Source organism: Squalius cephalus (assembly GCF_949319135.1).
Source record: "Squalius cephalus genome assembly, chromosome: 16".
In the NCBI taxonomy this organism is placed as follows: Eukaryota; Metazoa; Chordata; class Actinopteri; order Cypriniformes; family Leuciscidae; genus Squalius; species Squalius cephalus.
In genome coordinates this window covers 8,224,952-8,239,209 of record NC_137137.1, presented here as the reverse complement: position 1 = coordinate 8,239,209, position 14,258 = coordinate 8,224,952, and the positions used below count along the sequence as shown (strand labels likewise).

General features: G+C 37.0%; 2 protein-coding genes across 17 annotated transcripts in view; one reads left to right on the top strand and one right to left on the bottom strand.

Moving 5' to 3' along the window:
• cacna1ea (calcium channel, voltage-dependent, R type, alpha 1E subunit a) overlaps positions 1-5,950 on the bottom strand; it is a 149,566-nt gene extending 143,616 nt beyond the window's left edge. For 5 of the 7 annotated variants that reach the window (XM_079897246.1, XM_079897245.1, XM_079897249.1 and 2 more), the window contains exon 1: positions 5,750-5,949. The gene's annotated coding sequence lies outside the window, so the exon portion shown is untranslated. Of the gene's footprint in view, positions 1-5,749 lie in introns of all 7 variants that reach the window. The other 2 variants (XM_079897248.1, XM_079897247.1) reach the window with 1 other exon arrangement.
• Positions 5,951-7,609: 1,659 nt separating this feature from the next.
• cep350 (centrosomal protein 350) overlaps positions 7,610-14,258 on the top strand; it is a 34,941-nt gene continuing 28,292 nt past the window's right edge. For 8 of the 10 annotated variants that reach the window (XM_079897236.1, XM_079897239.1, XM_079897243.1 and 5 more), the window contains exons 1-9: positions 7,610-7,726; positions 8,674-8,765; positions 10,107-10,307; positions 10,557-10,653; positions 10,741-10,784; positions 11,556-11,670; positions 12,385-12,541; positions 13,335-13,894; positions 14,104-14,217. In XM_079897236.1, the coding sequence (XP_079753362.1) occupies positions 10,569-10,653; positions 10,741-10,784; positions 11,556-11,670; positions 12,385-12,541; positions 13,335-13,894; positions 14,104-14,217 (1,075 nt within the window). In that variant the 5' untranslated portion in view covers positions 7,610-7,726; positions 8,674-8,765; positions 10,107-10,307; positions 10,557-10,568. The remainder of the gene's footprint in view (positions 7,727-8,673; positions 8,766-10,106; positions 10,308-10,556; positions 10,654-10,740; positions 10,785-11,555; positions 11,671-12,384; positions 12,542-13,334; positions 13,895-14,103; positions 14,218-14,258) is intronic. The other 2 variants (XM_079897237.1, XM_079897238.1) reach the window with 2 other exon arrangements.

Below are 14,258 nucleotides of genomic sequence, written 5' to 3'. Positions count from 1 at the left end.
GCTATTGTCAGGTGCCAGTGATTATCCCATAGGTAGCAGACTCCTGCACTAGATGGATGTCTTTGATCGTTGCAATGCGTCTGCTTGTTTTCTCCACATCTTTTGCCACGAGTTGCGGGTTACGTTAAAAATTGTACAACTTGTAAAAATGCACCTCAAGACTCTTGCAGAGGCTTTATGGACACAAGAACACATCCTATGAGAACAGCCCCTGATAAATAAACATGTTGTTGCTAATGCTAATTGTCTAACTCAAAAATAGGTCTATCGTGCACATAAGTCAATTGATCTTATTTATCTCTGAGACTCGCTATATCAAAGGATCGACACGCTCAAGGTGGCAAGAGGTATCACATTCAGTGAACTGATAAGGGACTCTATTACTGGGGTGTAATAAAGCCAGTATAGGATAGTCATTTAGAAACATGGAAAAACAGAACTCGTTTACAAGGCATGTTTGAATTCCGGAGAGCCCTGACAAGTCACCTAAATGGCCTGTGTCACCGTGACGGCTTCGCCCACTTCGAAAATGAGACTCCATACGTCACGCTGAGTTCTTGTACACTGGTGCTGAAGACCTGAGGTGCATTCGAATTAAACAGCTCAGTCAAGACGTACATGTAACTTCCTCAGTGGACAGAGCTGAGACTTTCACAACAGAACAGACGGAGAGAACGAGCTCAAAACTAATCAGGGGCTAATTATGCTGAAAATATGCTTTCATCAATGACTTGCCAGACTCTGAATTACAGCCTCTCTCGTGCATTAGTGCACCTTTAATCCTCTCTGCTAGTAATTTTTTTTAAAGAAAAAAGCTTTACTCAGAAATTTCTAGTGCAGTCACCACTTTACAATAAAGCCTTGTGAATGTGAAAAGAGAGCTGCTTCTGAACTCTCTGCAAATGTTGTAATGTGGTATGAGTGATGGGCACTGTACAGTGTTCACTTACAGCCTAATTTTGTCCTCTAAGTCAAATATATTCCTGCTCATCTTTTGTCACATATAGATATCTTCTCTAGAGCACCAACAGCAAAATACCTTTGAAAGACATCTCATTTTAATTAGGTTTGTTGCTTGATTTTCGTCTTCATAAACAACAGATGCCCCTGTGGGATATTAATTAATTCTATCAACGTGTCTTAACAACATTTCTGAGGTCACATGAAAGTTGTTGTCAACAAGGTCATGCCTTCACAGTCACATGAAGAACAGACAAAAGTCCAATTCTGAGGGATCAAATGATGCTCGATCCATGAAAGCTAAAAATCCTTAATTAAAACTTGAGTGGAACACAACAATGAACTTGAATTTCAACCCTCGTCTCCATGACAACAAACAAAGAATCCGCCACATACACGTAAGACAGCGATTCACATTGCTTCATACTCTGTGCACTTGGGAATCTGGATCAAAGCACAACTGTGGTGTATACACATGTGCACAGAAAATTGGATAAATGGCATGGACTTCAATAAACATTCTGAAGCCTTTTGCATGTCTGGTGCAAGCCTCTTTAACTCGGCACATCAGAACGACAAGTTCAGGCACACTGAGATCTGGTGACTTCACAGGCAGCTTTCATGGAAATCAAAGTGGAAAAGAGACATACCCAGACATCCAATCACTCTGATGCTGAAACTGCTGGCACCCTGAGCTGTCTTAGTAGATAGCCTAACGGTTTTATTTAGTGTTAGGCCTGTCACGATTACTGATTAATCATCTGGTTCTGGATAACCGCAATTATTGTGCAGTTTAAATGTATTTCACATTTTGCCAAAGAACAAAAAAAACACTGTTGTGAAGTACACAAAGATAATCAAAGGTGTTCCTTTCACAAAGGTGTTCTGACTGCATTATATTATGTTAGGATACTGGCAGAAAACTTTATTATATTATATTATAATATTTTTTCACAGCATTAAAGTATATGGGCCTATTTTATTATAATATTGTATACAATTCCAAACTGTAAGTGACAGGAACAAAACAGAATTAAATCGTTAATCACAATTATTTGTATTAATTAATCGTCAGCACAAAATCCTGTCACAAAATTATTGTGACAGGCCTATTGAATGTTCACCTTGTCTTAGTAAAACTAAAATCTAAAACAAATATCATAAAGAACTTTTATATAGCCTAACGTTTTTTTTTTTTTTATGATAGCCACCATTTACATTTTTTGGCTAGGCCTAGGCTATATTTCAAAAACAAATTATATTAAAAAACGGCATTTTGTGCAATGTAAATGTTTGCAAACAAATCAGTCGTTCATTAACTTCATTTTTAAACCACAGGGTCTCTAGTTTACAGCATTGGGTGAAAACGATTTTTTTATCTTAAGAAAAATCGGCATGTATTGTATTCCAAATTGCAAACTGAATTCAATTAGCAACTGAAATAAAATTGAAAGCTTATGAATTGAGATCAGACCAAATTAAATCGTGAAATTTGTGTCAATACACAGCGCTAGAGAAAATCATTATATGGTGATTCATGTTACCAAGGACACTTTTTTGCTGGTCTGTAAAGACTAAAAAGTAAAAACCCACAGGGCTAAAGACATAATTATTGTCCAAATTAAAAAGTGAATTGAATTGCTATTAAGATGCATTGCAATGAGGATTGCATCATTTTTCCAGTAACTGTTTAAGTAATAAATAATGCAGTGATAACTGAATGGGGAAAGCCATTTGTCAGTACAATTAATGAGTGATGTGGCAGTTCTGTAGTTTTCCAAACAGCACTACATAATGCACACAGACATTGACAGCACCACATGGGGTGCAGACTCTAAAAATGGGGATGTCTGTTATCTACTTTGCAACAGAGAACCTGTATTGGCTAACACCTTGTTCCCTGACCAAGAATCAATGTGCATTGAGAGGCCCTTGCTCATGCTATCTAGAAATGAACATAGACTGAACCATGGTCAGTGACAGGTCCGGCTCTTATTCTTTTAATGTCCATTTATTTGGTTTACAAATATTCACTTAAAATTTTTATTTTTGTATAATGAATAGTTTCTTACTAAAGCAACTACTTACATTATCTTTATTCAAGTTTGTGTGTAACTAAAAATAATTATACAACGTGGAGCGATAAAGTTAGATGGCCTCAATCACTGATTCTTGTCAATCCTTGATATGATGCATTACTGGTATTTACTGAAATGTATATACAAACCATTTCCAGGCAGAATGTTTTAGCGGCATTTAATGCGCAAAACGCTGTCAACATGGAGCAACACTTTAGCGGAAGTCACATTCATAATACCGTTAGTCAGATAGTACTAGGGGTACTGAGTAGGCTACTGGGGGTTGGGGAGGGGTAGCGAGCCAACAGTAAAGCGAATGGTGACATGGAAGAACGATAAAAATAATAATAATAATAACATTCAGTTAATATTGTATCCACATATACGAATTAAATTTACTCAACTGCTCTATCAGACGCCATTTTATTTAACTGTCGAACCGGATATAATCGGCAACTACAAATGCATTCTGTCTTTAAAATTGTCAGTAGAGGATGTTTCGTTAATATTATATTCATTCGAACATGATTTGATTTCTTCCTACCTTTGTAAACTGCATTTTCAACGTTCGGGTACAGTCAGCGTTGCCTAAACTACAACATTCCTACTCTACTGCGCGTGAAATATAAAACGCGACTTGTGTAGTCTGATTAGAACGAATGACTCGTCTGAGTCGGTTCTTTTTAGTGAATCAAAAACATACAATGCTACCAGTCCGACTCTCGAACAAATTACTCTTGTGAGCGGTTCTTTTTGGTGACTCGAATCGCTCGAATCCAATTCAAAGACGAATAAATAACCTTTGACTCGAGCCGGTTCTTTATGATCAATTTCTTACTGAACCATAAGCAATTGCTTTCGTAATGTCCGATTCGAATCGAGTTATTATTAACAGTAGTATGTTGTAGCTAGGCATTTAAATGGATATTTAAATCAGTGTGGTGTTTACTTACTGGTTGTGTGTAGTTAAATAGGCCTATAGGTAGGCCTACACGATTTTTTGTAGGCCTATCGTTTCATAAAAACAAATAGGCTATGAATTAACTAATGTTATAACACATTTTTGTCTGTTAGTGTTGTTATTCAATAGGCTAGCTATAGGGACATCCCGCGTGACGTCACGCCATTTGGAGCAGCCATTTTGACGGAATAGAAAATGCTAAACCGCCGGTGATACTCATAGACAGTATAAACAGAGACGGGCTCTGGTATAAACTACATTGATCCTGCAGCTCGTCGCGATATTCTATCATGCCCGAGCGATGCTGTGCAGTTGGATGCGATCAGATACGTGATCATACTAAAGGAATAGGCCTATCTTTATACCGTATCCCGAAAGAAACAAAACGGAGAAACAAGTGTTGGCGGCAATATACAGGCAAAACGCTGATGGTGGTGCTTGGCTTCCAACTGTTTGTGATAGGTACAAGAAGAAAAATGTAACAAATAATAAAAGTGCATGTAAAATATACAATAAAGTTGAGATGAAATTAGACAAGGTTACTTGACTTTTTACGTCTATTCAGTTTTTGTAACATGTCCATGACAACCGATAGCCTGCTTTTGTATGCTTTTAATGAAGCTCTGGTGTAGCGTGATGGGAAGTGAATAAGGTAACGTCAGCTGTAAATGTCACCGAACTCAATGTCAGGAAGTTTTTCTACACATTAAATGCCTGTAAAAAGAACTTGCGGTGCTTCATATGGATCTATGATTCCTATCTTCCTCTTGTATACTTGATATATATTTGTGTGATGCTAATAAGTGCGATGACATGACGTGAAGAGTTAGCTGAAGCTAATAATAGTGGTGGAGGAAAACTCGATTCTGTTCAGTATCGAGATATTTTGCGCACGCAATTATATCAATACTGTAGCGCAAAGTATTGCAATATTTAGGCTAATTATAAAACAATTATACTAATAATTATATTATTAGTATAATAATATACTCCCTAATATATTACCCACCCCTAATAATAGATCTATTGCCATTAGACAGTCCATAGACAGTATAGCCAATGTGAGTAGCTGACGGATGTATACCGTCAAAATGGCTGACACACGGCTAGGGGTCACGTGACTGGGAGATCCCTATAGGGCCAATATACCGCCTTTAAAAAGTCAGTGAAAAGTCATTTAAAAAGTCAAACTTTCTGTATTTACTAAATAAAAGCATCTAATGTGTTATCTTTTCTGTTTAAACCTGTAACTCACAAATGATCAGTTCAACTCATCAAAGGCTTCAAGAGCAGTAGGCAAATGCAATAAGAATTTTTCTTCTTTTTAAAATATTGTAGCCTATAGCCCACTCAAAAGTAGCCTGGAGTGCTAAAAGATTTGTTAAAGAGGAATCGGAACTACGCAGGTTCATTAAATAGCCTATACTTAGGCTACGACTGACGTCTCTGCAAACAAGAATATCATTTTCTTGACATCTTGATTTGATTAATGATTCAACAAGGCACATCACGTAGATCCACTAAAATGAACAAAAATGACAAACAAATAAATAAATGAATAAAAAATAATTGTATCAAAACACTTACAAGAAGTTAACGACAATCTAACCTAAATTAGCCTACACGTCCAGCAAAACATCTGTAAGAACTGCAATTATAAATCTCGAGTGGGTGGCAATGTTAAACACATCAAGCTAATACCTAGGCTATGTATAATGATAATGAGCGATAATAAAAAACATAAGCTTACCAGCATCAGATAAACGGAGCGCAGCTACAAGTGCTCTGAGTCTGGGCTCCATCACCGCAATAGCGTAACGCAGAGTTTCCTTCACTGTTCCTCACATTCACCTGCGACTGAGAGGCGTTTTTCCATTTCTGCCGTGCCCGTATTCGGAAAATATGTTTCTGTTAAGCGAGTTAGTAGCCTACTACATCTGTCTTTCTCTCGCGCGCATTCTCTGATACAGCACTAAAATGGTTAATGTACTGGAGAGATTGCGGGTGCTGAACACAAATACCCAGTTTCAAACAGAGTACGACAGGTTAGATCACCAGAGGGGGGCGAGAGTAACTGTCTCGGTAATTAGAAAACATCAATTATTAAATATGTCACATTATGGTTTTAACACAATGATACAATGGTCAGCAGCTGCTATTATTAAGAGGACTGTCTAATCTGGAAATATTAGTTTTTTGGGTAAGTGAAATCACATGCATGCATTATTACACAGTGCATGGCTTGTTTAATGGTTTTATTAGAGAAAGAAATTTCAAACCATTGTTATGTTAGACTATCAATCTGTGTATGGTTGAGTTGTTGCTCAGGCTCTTCAATATGGAAATTAATTTGATGAGCTTGAATGAGCTTTATTAATATATATTGAACAATATTTTCCATTTTGTTCTTGATTTTGTCGATATTTCCAATATATCTGTTCTAAATTTCTGTTTTTTTTATGTAAATTCAACGTCTCAAATGAGTGCAAAAGATGTAGGCTATATGTATCTGTAATTTAAATAGTTTTTATTTAATATGTTTCCTGTTGCTCAACACTTTTGCTTGATATTTACCACTCCTTTATGCCATTGAAGTGTTTCATTATAAGGGCTTGCCTATGGTTGATGTGTGACCCACCTTGGGTGAAATATATGCTAAGAATTGCTTCTTCCATAGTTTTTAATTCTTTCTTGCATTGTTTGAGGCAGAAGCTGAACATATAACATATTTCTGTCTGGTCCTCATTATGTTTTGGATGAGTAGTGTGTTACATGGTTTATTTAATGGGTTTTATTGGGAAAAACAATTGTTGTGGTTAGGCTTCCTGTCTATCCTTTGATTTCAAGGATCCGCTTCACCCTGCTCTGGGCAATCCTGAAGCTAAAGAAAAAAAGATGCGCATTCTTTCGAAAATCCTGCTCTTTGCTCCATGCAGGCAAGATCACAACTGTGCTCCTCACTGACATGACAAATACTGACAAGTGGAGTGACAGCAGTTCTTGTTGTAACTAGTGTAGACTATACATCCCATAATACACTATCAATAATAATAGGCCTAATAACAACAACAATACAATTATTATTATTATTCATATTTTTATTAACTGTTTAATATTTTTATAATAACATCAACAAATGTTACAAATTTATATAAAAAGTATTATTATTTATTAATATAATAATAATAATACATATTTGTATTTACTTTTTATAATTTCTTATAATAACCTCAACAATAAAAATATTTTATATTTTTATTATCATTTATTACTATTATTATACTTATGAAAACGATTTCTTTAATATTTATGTGACTGTTGACATATCTTTGAAACCGAAAATGTAAGTACATTTGCAATAATAATAATAATAGCCTAATTATAATGACAGTGATGATAATAAAAACAAGTCAGAGCCAGTGTTGACCTTGTTGAACTCATAACTGGTGAAATATGTAATGCCATATATCTGTGCCATATCGCAAGGATCAAAGTAAAACTATTTTTGTTGTAATTCCATTAGTTAAACACTAGATGTCAAACACGGCCACGAAATAAACACACGGTCTTTACGGAAGTATCGCGAGTTTCTCTCAGACGTGAACTTCCTGAAACAGTTGTTTGGATAATGGCGGACCGTCAAATCTAGCCAACGGCCGTCCTAACTTATCATTAAAGCCGGGAAACATACACCGAAAGGCGGGTAGCAGATACAATAAACTTTTAGGTAAGTATTAACCAATCACATTCTGACCTGGACGCTTAACGAAAGACAACCTGATCCCAGAAACGCAAAAAAGTTTGTTAGCGAGCTTTAATGGTTTAGCCGGTTAGCAGCAGCTGTTAGCGATAACTTTCGTCAGAGAATTTAAAATCATAGGCCTACAATTTCGTTGTAATATTGTGAAACTCTCTGAGGTACATAATTATTGTTTCAAGTAAGTTAGACGTCGAGTCGGTTGTTTGGTTGATTTAGTTCGCTGTTGGATTTCTCCTCAGTAAGGTAACGTTAGTTCGCGTGAAGTTGTATTTGTGTGATTGACACTTATAACTTACGTCAACTGTATTTCTTTATATAACGTTACTTATTTCATATGAATGTTTTCTTGTCTCATATTTTTTGTTTGTTTGCTAGAGTAATGAAGTTCTGATTCTGTATAAATATAAAGGTCTATATAATGCTTATGTCTCTTCATCTGTAATGTATGTTCTGTATTTTCTTATATCCTTTTTGTCCACTTAAGTTATGTTTTATGTGTGTGTGTGTTTTTTTTTAGCTAAGCTTTAGCAATGTCGAGTATATTTATTATGCGATCGGACACTTTGTGAGTCCATTAGAAGCGTTCGCTTGATATTTTATCCTGGTTTTGAATGCGATGTCAGCTGATCTCTCAGCTGATGCTGCTGATCTGTCATGTCGTTTCCCTTTCCCTTTAATTCTTAGTAATGCCCATGAATAGTTGTTGAGAGGCTAATCGATTTCAGTAATTAGCTGTGTTGATTCCAGCATCTATCTAACGCTGTGAACATAAGTGTGAATGTAAGAGTGCTGTGAGTTAGATTTGTATAATGATTTATGAACTGGTAACGTTAGTTTAATAAGTCAAGACTTTGAGCTTTCACTGTCACTTTCACTTTGAGCTATCACCTTTTTTGTACTCGGTTTGGGTGCAGGTAGAGGTGACCTGAATCGCCAGCTGTCCGATGTGTCCAGCTGTCCAGAAGACAAGGTGGACTTATGTCTCTCTGAATAAACCTGCTGGAAAGTGAGTCCTAGTCCATTATGTGTTATGCATGAAATGCATCCTTCTCTTTAGTCTTGTTAATTAGTATTATTCATCATTTGTTTACATGTGAGCAGTTTTTAAATGAAACTATAATCTGTATAACTGTCGAGTGCTGTGCATACAAGGTTAGATGAAGTTTCAATTCCCAAAATGTGATATGAAATTGAATCAGGGAAGAGAATATTCTTTTTCTGGTGTTTGTTTTATTACACATTTTTAGAAAGTGATATTGAAGTGTATTATATTTATGAGTAGCTGAATAGAGAGTATATGGATGAGAATGGTGGGTCTTTTATGGGTAAATCAAAGGATATTTTGTGCTTTTCTTGGCAGTTACTTTGCCTATTTTGTACTTTGAGGCGAGTAAAGCTTTGATTCTTTTGCAGTGCTTATTTTGTTCGTTTTAACAAGTGTTGATTAGTTCAAAAGGAATCAGATCATATTGTCGTTTCTGTCAGTATCTCCAGTCCAAAGCATGTTGTTTTAACATGGATAGAACCAAGTCCCTGTTTTAATTTTTTTTCTCTCTCTCGATGGTCTGTTTCACTGTTTCATTGTTCATAACAATGCGAAAGAAAAGACTTATTGCTGCCTCTGTTTCATTGCGACTTTAACAAACATTGCAAACAAAGAGCCTGAAATGTGTACAAGCCTTAAAACTGGTTTAAATAAAGGGTAGCAGTGACAGATCTTTTCTTCTGTATTTTATATGCAAACCCCAGTGTAGCATAATTAAAAAAACAAAAATGTAAGGCAAGGACTTGGTATACGTGTTGATTGGATGTTGAGATGTGCATTATAAAGTGGAGCCGTATGATGAACACAAACTTGCAGGGTTGGGGTTTAAGTGGACTAAATGATTGGAGAAGTCCTGCACACTTCACCAGAGAGAGAAGTGTGTGTTTTTCACTGGAAGGTCCTGTTATGACATTTTAATTAAACAATACAAGGTCAAAAAAATTAAATGTATGCAGATGAATCGTTCACAATAAGGTCTATAATGCATTTAGAATTTCATGCTGACTTTAAAGTGTTGTTGTTTTCCTCATTCCAGACACATATCTCCGTTACCTCATTCAGCGCTGTTAGAGAAGTGGTAGAGCGTGTTTAAATGCCTCTTCACCTCTGTTTTCCAGCATAGGTCTGAAATTCACTCAATGAAATATACATGTAGGCCTCTGAGATATGTCTTATACATGCTTTATTAATACTATATAATTCAAGGTTCTGAGCAGAGGGTGTGATTTCAATACTTAGTGCGAGTTGTTGCAGTGCTTCAGACAGTCTGCACAAAACACTTTTTTTTTTTTGTTACTCTAGAATAGACCATTGAATCTGTTTGCTCTGGGGACGTTCGAGGACAGGGACACTGTGTTATAAGGGTAGTGCTTGGAGGAAGACCGGGTGATTCAGATGACTTGAAAAGCTCTGAGACCATCATATGTCTGGCCTTCAGGCAATCTAACAAATTGTACACCATTACTTCAACCCTCGCTTTGATGAAAAAACTGAGACGTTTGGGTGAGACATTAAAACCTAATAGTGATATGCTTTGATCAGTCTATCTTAGTAACAATCAGTTAAACTTGTGGTTTGGCCAAATATAATTTAGCACAAAGAGTACTGTCAATGAAGTCATGTGTTTTAGTGATAATCTTAGCAATAAGCCTTTGCCAAATAAAACAATATTTGACAGCAGATGTTGACAACACAATTGCTTCTCTCACATTGTTTGCCTGTCTCTCCCCCCCCCCCCACCCTTCCTCTCAGGTTGGCATAGCGATGTGGAGTCGCTTGCGAAGTGAGGCGGGGCCGTCAGCCTCGGCCTCTTCCCAGCCTGCCCTTGCTGGGCAAGACAACAGGAGAGGTTCGTCCAACTATGTAATTCTATACTTTAAACATCAATGTGAGCATATTTGCGTGATTTCTTATGTTAATGTTTTTCTCTCAACAGAGATATCTCAAGCCTGGAACAGTCTAAATCAGACCAAAGCTGCCGTGAGTATTTCTTAACCCGTGTTTCAGGTTCTGACCTACTTATGATGCCAAAACCTTGTTACATAGATACCTTGTTACATAGACTTTGTTATTTGTAATTCAGTAAGTGCAATTATAAGTAGCTGTTCATAAATAAATGAAAAAGTAAGATTCAGTTATATACTCTGTAGGGCTGGGTAATATGATGAAATTATCGTATATTGACAATGTCTCATTAGTATCGCGATGTCGATTCTAACAGTCAGTTACCAGATGATCATCGATAATCTCGGGGAAAAATGACAGCTATATTTCACATAGCCCCATAATTGCCATACACATATTTATTCACATGCAATAGCATGAATTAAATGTTTTCTATAGACTAGTAGTTAGTAGGGTTAGGAATAGAAAACAGTTCTCCTCATGAAACAAAATTCATTTCAAGCACAAATTTGATAAGAGCAATGTGTAAATTATTTGCAACACTAACATAACAGCAAAGCTACTGTTTTATATAAGTTTAAGTTCAAACTAACCAAAGTAAAACTTTTAACGTTTCAATAATTAAATTAAACTAACTGAATCGCAAGCTATCAATTAGATAAAGTGCAGCCAAACTCAACGTGATGTGTGTTTACATTGTTTGTCGGCAGCGTTGTCTCCGGCGGGGGTGGGGCTCGAGTAGACGATATAATTGAATAGCGCGATATTTTTTAAGACGATTTACTGTCTGTAGCATTATCCCCACAAGATCTGTTGACTCAATGGCTAATTGTGGTCTTGTCTCAGTTACGACACATTGAGAATCGTCTGGAGGCTGCACCAGGCACTGGAGTGCTTCTGGACTCAGTGCTAGACACAAAGAAAGCATCTGTTAGTGGCGGTCGGAAAATAAGCCGCAGAGGTAAGACAGTCACATCCTCTGGAACACATATAGAGGAAATTCACTAGAGAATATTATACATCCGTGCTTTTAATGTCACCTAATATGTATTATTGTACTAGATCAGTATGTATGTTTTGTGGAATGGTTCATTTTTGTTTGTTTGTTTTTAATTTATATGTGGTCATAATTTAGTTTATTTAATTTACAGTTAATTTTTTGTTTAATTTTTGAAAGCCATTTATTATTTAAATTAGCTTCGCTTATTCTATTAATGAAGATACATGAACATTTAGTACACACTGTTTTTGATTTATTTCAAGTCATATTATGACTAAAAGTAAAGGCTTGGAATTCAGTGATTCATACAGTATATTAATTTACTAACAGCTTTATGAGTTTTGAGTGATTCATCAAAAGAATTGATACTAATCTTAATGTTGACATTAATGTTTTTAATTGTTATACAGTAATAAATTATTTTTGTATATACCTCATATTTGATAAGAATATTGTACTTTTAAAATTCTGTTGTCACAATGCAGGACTATTGAAGTGAACTACAGCAAAATGTATAAATAGTTATTTCGAAAAAATGTAAAATACTTTCATATATATACACACACACACCTTTATATATTTCTTTAATATATGTATGTATATATAAATTGGTATAACATTCTTCAAAGTTTTGCCTCTTCCATTGTTTACGTGTCTTCTATGTATTCACTACAGATGGTCATCGTACGGAGGAAAGTGGATCCAAATCCAGAACACGGAGTCGGCGCAGTCCAGACAAAAGTTCCCGCAGTCCCTTGAGGAACAGCACTCTGGACAGTAATGCCAGGAAACCCAGCGGCGTGGAGTTCAGAGAACCACTCGCTTCATTCAGGTAAAAGCTGCAAACTAATTAATGTGTTAAAGCTGAAGTTTATAATGGCAAACAGAACTGAAAAAAAAAGTTTTTTGATGCTACACATTGGCTGTAGCTGGAATGGACCCTTTTCACAGACTGTGATGACACGTTTCCACAGTTATCAACATAACACAGTTATCAAAGTAATATAACAAACTAACGCTGCTGCTATGGTGTTTCTGATACACCAACTGAGGGAGTGATGGCAAATATGACATCTTTCTCTCTTCTGACCAATGTAATCAGTCTCTCGATGCTATCATGGATTTTTTCTTTTGCTATTGGAGCAAACGGGAATACAGAAATTATATTGCTGTCATCTGCCATTCACCACTATAGAAGTTTACCCAACTATGACGAATTCCGCTTCTGAGAACCCCGTAAATGGGAAAAGGGTCCATTGAAGTAGTTTAGAATGGGGAAAAATTTGTTAAAGGAAATAGATTAAAATATTTGTTTTGGTAATAACTTCATTATTTGGTTACAGCATGTCTGAATGATAAAGGAATGAAAGTTATGAGCAGACTATGGAGTATGCTGAGGTCAATGAGTGCAGGTTTTGTGTCTGAAGGTTAAGTTTGCTATTTGATCCTCTCATACAAGACATTTGAACAAGGAACCATCATTTTGGCTTCAGTAACTTCAGCACACATGTAGCTGGTACTTCCCTTTACAGGCCTACTTTTTCTGTTGCCATCTGATTTGTTGTATACATGACTTCTAGTCTCGTGATCTTCAGTTTAAACAGAATCATGTCTTTCTTTTATAGGGAAGCATCTCCGCTGCCAATGTCCCAGACCCACTCTGAACCAGAAGCCCATTCGTTACCAACAGAGGTGGCCATTACTCAGCCTGACTTTGCTTTAAGCCAGCTGGTCTATCAGCGTGACACCCGAGACATGCAGACTGCAGACCTGGACAGCCTGTGCTCCTCGGCTGTAGACAGCACATCTGTACGCTACCTCAACGATCTGTCTGCTCTCAACGCCATTCACCAGCCCGACCAAGCAACACCAGGGTCAGAAGTCAGGCCCAGAACACACTTACAGGCTGAGACATCCCAGACGTCCCTGAGGTCCAGCCCGGGTTCAATCGCATCCTCACAACGGTTGGAGAACCTGCGACGATGGCAACCTGATGAAAAGCTGGAGAAGCTGAAAGAGAGAATCCGCAGACAGAGGGAACATCTGGAAGAGACGGAGGACAGAAACAAGCTGCTGGGATACCTGGAGCAACCTGTGGGTATTGAGGCAGCAGCACACGGTACCACAGTTCCTACTGCTAAAGTCCGGAAAGTGGCCCCAGCCCCTCCTGCACCCATTTATAAAGGTAAGCTGACTCCAGAGAGAAAAGATTGACCCCCTTGTGTTGGACTAGTAACTGTGTTGTAGTAAGTTCAGACCCGATAAGGGCTATCACCATTGTGCCCTTGAGCGAGGCACTTAACCTCAGGTTGCTCCAGTTCTACAGTCCCAGTAATAGTTGTTTTCTAAGATACTCAATATAAAAGCATCAGTTAACACTTCTGTGTTTTCTAGGCTTCAACCCCATTGAGACTAAGATTCGCACACCTGATGGGAAAGTGTGGGCAGAGGACGACTTCCAGAACTTAAGCAGGGAAATATACAAAGACCTGACGCAACAGCTCACAGGTATACATGGTGTTCCAGACTGTTATTTTAAATTTCGTCTC